The sequence below is a fragment of the Octopus bimaculoides genome, chromosome 11 (assembly GCF_001194135.2).
Source record: "Octopus bimaculoides isolate UCB-OBI-ISO-001 chromosome 11, ASM119413v2, whole genome shotgun sequence".
Lineage (NCBI taxonomy): Eukaryota > Metazoa > Mollusca > Cephalopoda > Octopoda > Octopodidae > Octopus > Octopus bimaculoides.
In genome coordinates this window covers 32,049,067-32,057,519 of record NC_068991.1, presented here as the reverse complement: position 1 = coordinate 32,057,519, position 8,453 = coordinate 32,049,067, and the positions used below count along the sequence as shown (strand labels likewise).

The 8,453-nt window shown below is 33.4% G+C and overlaps 1 protein-coding gene across 5 annotated transcripts in view; it reads left to right on the top strand.

Moving 5' to 3' along the window:
• LOC106868368 (reticulon-1-A) overlaps positions 1-8,453 on the top strand; it is a 234,477-nt gene that overhangs the window by 207,471 nt on the left and 18,553 nt on the right. For all 5 annotated transcript variants that reach the window (XM_052971676.1, XM_052971677.1, XM_052971678.1 and 2 more), the window contains 2 exons: positions 1,733-1,940; positions 4,133-4,271. In XM_052971676.1, the coding sequence (XP_052827636.1) occupies positions 1,733-1,940; positions 4,133-4,271 (347 nt within the window). The remainder of the gene's footprint in view (positions 1-1,732; positions 1,941-4,132; positions 4,272-8,453) is intronic.

Sequence of the window (8,453 nt, the reverse complement as noted above, 5' to 3'; positions counted from 1 at the left end):
ATGTATATGTATGTATGTATATGTATGTATGTATATGTATATATATATATATGTATATTATATATATATGTATGTATATTATATATATATATATATATATGTATGTATGTATATGGTTGGGGAGGGTATACATGTATATGCATGTGTGGGTGTATATATAAATGTGTGCGTATATATCTACATGTGTGTATATATATATATATATGTGTGTGTATGTGTATATATATATATATTGTATATATGTGTATGTATGTGTGTGTGTGTATATGTGCATGGGTATATTTGTGTATATGTGTATATACATGTGTGTCTGTATGTATGTATGTATATATATACATATGAATATATGTTTGTATATGTGTATACAACCTCAATGACATACTTAATGTGTATTGTTTAAATACTCAAAAGCTAGAAATTTTCTTTCTTTCAGAAATATCCACTTAAAGAGTATAGTGTTAAAAACCACAATATACTTCAGAGCTAGGTGAAATGGTATTTCCCTGAAAGTAACAAATTCAAATCACAAGACTGATGTGTCTGCAGATAGTGTATAAACTAACCACTGGTTTACAGTTGCATTGCAGAAGCAGAATAAACTCAAATTATACGATAGAAACAATTCTGTAATAAAAACATCAATACAACATACTTAATTATTTGTGTTGCTTAAATGATAGAAGCTGTAGTTTCCGTTTTCTGAAACTTTTGTATTAACAATTGCCGACAAAACTGACTCCTCTGTTTTACTTGAATATGAAATATTGCTGTAACCAAAGAATTTTCTTATATATGCATGTGTTTAGTTTTGTCAGGCTGTCTTAACACTAATATTTGTGCTTTAAAATTGCAATTGTTTAAGGATGGGTGGGAACTACTAAAATGAAAAATTGAATAAAAAAATTCCGTTTATTATGAAAAAGAAATCTTCTGATTTTAAGAGAAATGAAATCTTTTGATATATGGTTGGGTTTTTACTGGTTTGTTTTAGAGCATTGATTTATGAATATATAAGAATCATCTTATATAATGTGTTTCATCTGATCCACTCTCATCTAATGCTGTTTTACTGATCTGCTGCAAGTCATTGAAGTTCTTCATTATGCAGTTTCCTTAAATAGTTTATAAATTCTTTCATTACTTCTAAACATGTTTCTTAACTTCACAGCCATGTCTGCATACACACATTGGTGCACAGCTTCTATTTTAAACATTTTTTAAATACACTACTGGTCTAGTTTTTATCTTTATATTAATATTTTTTTTCTTTTTCATTTCCATTAGAGCTCTTTATAATTTGTTTGGAATAATGAAGTTCTGAAGTCCATCATTGTTTCTACACCTTTGTCCACTCTCTCTCTCTCTCACTCACTCACTCACTCTCTCACTCACTCCCCCCTCTCTCTCTCTCATACACACACACACACACACACACACACACACACACACAATATCTTCAATATTTCTGTTTAATGCCATTTCTGAAAATGTTTTGAGAGTTAGCTATAGAACCTTTTAATAATACTCTTGCTCAAGAAAAAAACTTTCTCCTTCTTAGTTAAATTCTGAGTGAGTTTGAGGTCTTTTCACTAATCAGTTATTTTGGTGATTTAGTATCAACAACATAAAAAACCATTTTTATATCATTTGCTTTATCCATTTCTTAAAAAATTTCTAAGTAAAATTGTAACAAATTTACTATTTTTTGTTTTTCTTTTTTCATTTCCTTCAGTCTTGGATCTCATCTACTGGAGAGATGTCAAGAAAACAGCTGTGGTCTTTGGCAGCATGCTCTTTATTCTCCTCTCCTTGGCAATTTACTCAGTACTCACTGTTATTGCTTATCTGTCCCTGGCAATTTTGGCGGTCACTCTCAGTTTTCGTGTTTACAAGAACATCATGCAAGCAGTCCAAAAATCTGGTGATGGACATCCTTTCAAGTAAGTTCCTCATTATTGTCTTACTGCACTACCACCTACAGCTGTGGAACCATAAATACATAATCAAAGAGGCAACTTCTATATAGATGTAGCCAATTTTTATCGCTTGCAAATGCAGGATGGTCGTGGTTGGAGGTCTACATGTTCAGAGCAGTCCTACGGCTAACAACCACCACAAAGAAACACTATCCCTGTATATTATTGGTTGAAATAAGTTTGCCCATAAATTTGCTCCATGAGAGCTAACTGACTATTGCTTTTTTAATTTGGGAAGTGGTTTGTCTGTAGGTCTGATGGAAGAAATTAAAATATTATACAATCAAATTAATCCATCTGTTGTTGTTGTTTAATAACTTTGATCCAATTCTCATCCATGATCAATGGCATTCCAGTTTAATTCATGCCCTGTCCTTTTAATGTTGTTGGACATCAGCTCTGACTGAGCAGACCTATGATCAAAGGCATTCCAGCCAAGACCATCCAGCTTTATTCTCATAGTGCACTTGGGAGTATATTTTTCAGTATATGCTTCCATTTGAAAACATCATGAATTGCCTGTTATTTCTCACATGTATTATGTTGGTGTATGTATGTGTACTTGTGTGTCTGATGTTGTTAATATAATAAACACTAGTTAATTAAAGAAAGCATGGACTGAAATGGATACTACATGTATATCATATTATACTCTAGGAAATGTGGCTGGCTGAAAGAGTTGAATTAGACCTCAAGACAGCCATCAACTCCTAGTTTTTACCTAAAAAGAGTTGATAAACTAAAAATTTGAGCTGGTAAGAAGCTATTGATTATGGACTAATGAAATTCATACCAGTATGGAAGGATGGCTGTAGATTTTGTATCTGAGGTCATCTGAATAATAAAATTGAAAAAGATTGGTAAAAATCAGTTTTTATTCATTTGGGAGTTGTCTAGGAATTGGCTTGATCTGAGACTGAATGTTGAAACTGAAGCACCTCTTTCATGGAACTGTCACTTTACCCTTTTGGTACTCACCCACTTGAGACCACACCTAGTTCTATGATACAAACTTCTTGGAGTGGCAAAAAGGGAAGCTAATTTTTTGTTTACCAGTAAGCTGTAGATGTTATAGATGCTTGCAAGGTTTAGAGAAGGATTAAATTTTGATCAATTCTGGGATTCATGGAGTGGAAAAATATAATAATGGATGTGTTATTGGGTAGCTAGAAGGATTCTAAAGTGTTACACTGGAAATGTGTTGAGCCATTCACTTTTTATGAAGTGTTTTTATCACCAATCATATAACAGCAAATATAATTGTTCACTGAAATTACCATTTGGAGAGGAACTATGTGGTGACAAGACTCTCTATACTTCTTAATTATTTGCTATCACACAATCCATATTTAGCAGTTAACCTTCAGCTTGTTGAGAGCATGTTTGTTAACTGCAACTCAACTCTGACTCTGCAGACCAAATGTTCAAATATATTCAATTGTTGAGATTCCCTCATTAACATATGAACACTTATCTGTTGTCTTCATTAACAACAGTCAACTATTCATATTTTTTAATCTACATAATCAAAGGAGTTTTTTTATCATTATTATTTTGATTTTGTCTATTTTTGTACCTAGCTAATTACTTACGTTTCATACACTTCTCTGTTTCCATGGTAATGTATTGATTGATAAAAGATCATTTTATTTATACTGGAAGAATATATTAAGAGTCCAATTGAAAGCTAATAAACTTCATAACAATGGTCACTGTAGATTGTGACCCATTCCTCTTAATTCACAAGTATGGACTACATATGTTGTTGTTTAGACCTAAGTCAACCAGCCATGGTTCAGCAGATACACAGTCTCAAGTGAACACAAAGATATTCCAGCTATGACGATCCCTTTCAATGTGTCCTTACACTTTAAGATGGTATGGTATGATTTGAGGGAAATGTGACTGTTATTTCTAGCATTGAAATAACTTTTCCTTGCTTGGATGGGTCGATCAGAATTTATTGAAGGAGATTTTTTTATGACAGGATTTGAATTCAAAATGTAATGAGTCAGAAGATCCAATCAGATTATACAAGCTTGAGAAATGATTGGAGATGGAGAAAGTTGCTTTAATTTTGTTTCTTTGCTTTTTCTTTTCTCTGTTGTAAATGTTTTTTCATTAAATTTGAAAAAAAAAAAATCTTAAATTTCTAGGGAATATCTGGAATGTGACATTGAGTTAAATGACCAGAAAACACAGAAGGTTGTCAAGCTCATCTTGAAGCATACCAATGCTACTGTTCAAGAACTGCGACGACTTTTTCTTATTGAGGATCTTGTAGACTCCCTTAAGGTGAGAAATGTTGCTTCCTCTCCTGTTTTCATTCCACATTGAATTATCTATTGTTTACAACAAAGAGCTTCTCCAGCTCTACAACTATTCTATCTCATTGTAATAAACTGCAAAATATTGGTGGTTAGATGAGAAACTACTTAGAAACCCATTTGAATGTATTATTAGCTTTAATATATATATATATATATATATATATATATATATAAAGTCACTGGTTAAAATTATTAATGTTGTTGAATGCTAAAAAGATGTTTGTGTTTGTCAACTATAAATATATTATATTTTGGTGAAAACTAGTTGTATTTGTTACAGAATAATCTCAGGTTAGCTCTGATCAAACAGAGCTTCATTTTTTTTTTTAACATCTTTTATTCAGATATGCTACCTTACTTTATGTGTCCTTTTTATTTTTTTCAAGAGTGTTTGATTTGAGGGAGATTTGACTGCTATTACTAGCAGGTTGAACAACCACATAAGGGTACACTTGTTGACTGTACAAAACTTTTTCCCGATGTTAATAGTGAGTGCACAATGAAAATACAGAATGAGATAATGACATAACTAGCTTGGCAACCACTTGGTTTTAGGTTCAACCCCTCTATAAAACACTTAAAGAAAGTGTCTTCTACAATAGCTTTAGGCTGATCAAGAAGCTAAATTCTGTGGAAGTCCGTAATAAAAAATATCTTTGCTTTGTGGTGAAAGAATTAATCTTTCACCACAAAGCAAAGATATTTTTTAATTCTCAGATTTATTAGAGATGTAATTAATTCTATAGTGATTATGAAGATGTTGTAAGGCAGTAATTTGGCAGAAACGTTAGCACACCGGGCAAAATGCTTAGCAGTATTTCGTCTGTCTTTACGTTCTGAGTTCAAATTCCGCTGAGGTCGACTTTGCCTTTCATACTTTCAGGGGTCGATAAATTAAGTACCAGTTGCGTGCTGGGGTCGATCTAACTGACTGGCCCCCTCCCACAAAATTCCAGGCCTTGTACCTAGAATAGAAAAAGATTATGAAGATGTTGTGAAGAAAAAGTGCTTATATATTTATCCCTACTACAAACCTAGTGAGTTCGTTTTAAAACAAGTTGTAATATGAAACTTTGGCTACTATTTCTAGCACATTAAGGAACTTCAAACAGATTACTCATTAGTTCAGATAATAAAAGTTAATAACAGGGGTCCTGTAATTTGTGTCTGTAATTAAATGTAAAATGAAATCATGGCATTAAGTGTTGAGCTTGGTTAGAATCATGATGTGTATAGTTTCAGATTGGGTATCATTTATATCAGCATCACCATTCTGGGAGGCTGTGGGCACTGACTCACTCTTCCTCCTGTTAGTTCCAATATAATCTATTTTATCAGACTTGTGAAAAGACAGCAATAAATCTTACCCATTCTTTTCATACTTAGTCAAATTTATCTTAAACTGGATTTTAACTTAACATATTGAGTTACAAAAAAAAAAACAGTATTGTAAATATACATTATCTGCTGCACTTCTATATCAGCTGTTGCTCTCAGATTGTTGAGGAATTTAATGAGAAGTCTGTGCATCATAGGTACTTGTTTATTTCTTTTGTACATCTATTTTGATAGGTAGCCAGACCTTGGTCTTTTTCTGGGGAATTCCTTCATGTTCATGACTTTTTTTTCTAATACTATATCAATATAGTATTGGTTAAGGGGAGTGAGGTTGATGTTGGTGACAAATTAAAAGATAGTTTTTGCAACCACACCACAGATATTGTTCTCCTACTACCTTAGGTTGACTAATTTCTTGTTTACCATCTCAATCTTGTTCCATCTCTTCTGCAAAGCTGAATATTGTCAGGTTCTATCGACTTCCTGCTAATAACCCAAGAACTATGTTTTTCACCCCCAAATCTGTTTGAACCAATGTCCTCTTTGATGTACAATCACTTTCTCAACTCACACACTCAACCAATCAAATTGATTTTGTGGTGCCAAACTGACCTGTTTAAACTTTTATGGAATCTAGAATAAATCATAGCGCTTTGGCTTAGAGAAGGAACTAATTCATAAATTCTTCAAACATTAACATCTCTGTTCCAAACATATTAATTCTTGAACTGTAAGCACATGTGATTTTTGCCTGAGCACCTTATTAAATGTAATTAAATAGGTACAGGCATGACTGTGTAGCAAAAGGTTTGCTTCCCAACCACATGGTTCCAGATTCAGTCTCATTGTGTAACACCTTGTGCAAGTGTCTTATACTATAGCTTTGGGCTGACCAAAGCTGTGCAAGTGGATTTGGTAGATGGAAACTAAAGAAAATCATTGTGTCTATCCCCTGTCAGTGTATATATATTGTGTGCTTCATACAGTATTAAGTTTTTAACTCTTATTTCTTACAATATAGGTGCTTTGGCACCCTCAGTCACAATTAGTGACCATAAAATTTTTCCTTTGTGGTATATATATATATATATATATATATATATATATATATATATACACACATACATACATACATATATATGTGTGTGTGTGTGTGCATCTTTGTATTTGTCCTCAACTACCACTTGACAACTGGTGCTGGTTTTTTTATGTCCTTGTATCTTAGCAGTTCAGCAAAAAGAGATCAATAGAATAAGTACCAGGCTTTAAAAAATGTTAAGTATTGGAATCAATTTGTTTGACTAAAGCCTTCAAGGTGGTGCTCCAGCATGTTCACAGTCCAATGACTAAAACAACTTTGCAGCCATTGAATTTTTGTTCTTTCTCATTTCTCACATATTTTTAATGAAATGTGTGTGTCAAGACAAAATACCTTTTGAATTCTTTTGATATGTATAATGAATGGTTGTCAAGGCAACAATTTTGCACTCCCCTCTCTCCTTTCCACCCTCTCACACTACACAAAACAGATCTTATCAGCAGATGTTTGTCTAAATCAACAGCTGTTGCACCAGTCTACAAGTTTTAACTATGAACCTCTCTACTCATCTGTCTAAATTATTCAGCAATAGAGTTGAATGTATTTTTAATTAATTCATTAAACTTAAAAAGAATACTAATTTACGAGGTCTAATCAATAGGTATTTGGACTGTTGCCATAGTAATGTAGCTAAAGCATGCAAAGTAAAGCCACTTAACATAGATTGACCTTCACTCTGCTGTGCATGCGCACTAAGTTTTAATGTTCTGGTTCACTTCTGCTGCTTACAGCACTGCTTGGAAGGAAGGTATGTAGCATGTGATCGTCGCATTGACCATGACAGAGAAAGTTGTCATGGCAATACCTGCTCAGAAGCCTATGCAAAGTTGCAGAAAGTGTATGGAGAGGAGTGTATGAGTTGCACACAAGTGTACGAGTGGTTCAGACATTTCCAAGATAGCCAAAAAAGTGTCGATATTGATGAACATTCTGAGAGACTCACAACCAGCAGAACTGAGAAAAATATCACAGATGTGCATGCAGCTGTGAGGGGAAATAGTTGAATCACCATCCATGAGTCATCAGAGGATGTGTAGATTAGTTACAATTCAGTTCAGTCTGTTATCACTAAAGATTTGGGTATGAGACGCATGTGTGCCAAAACTGTGTTCAGCTGACAAAAAAGACACTTGGGCTTCAGTTACACAAGATCTCCGTGATTATGTTGAGAACAATGAAAACTTTTTGAAAACTTTGTGTAGGCCTCTGAGCAAGTATCACCAAGCTTTTGGCAAAATTTGATGCAGATTCTCTACTCAACTTTCTCCATCATGGTCAATGCAACAAATACATTCTACACACCTTCCTTCTAAGCACTGCTGTAAACAGCAGAAGTGAGCTAGAACATTAAATCTTACTGTACATGCACAGCTGAGTTCAAGGTCAATCTGTGCCAAGCGGCTTTACTCTGCATGCTTTAGCTTCACTACTGTGGCAACAGTCTGGATACTTATTCATCAGTCCACATAAATAAGTTTGAAAATTTCTTAACTGTTTTACAGTCATATTTCCCATGAAGAATATTGGTTATGTGTTTCAGTTTACTTCGAAAATAATCCAGGATTTTAAGGGTTTAATAAAATTACTTTTCCATTATTAAGCTGATATTTGGAATATGACAAATATATGCCTCTGGACTGTCTAAAGTGGCTATAAAAATATCGAAGAAACCTCCATTGATCTGTACAGATGTATTTGCAGCATTATGAC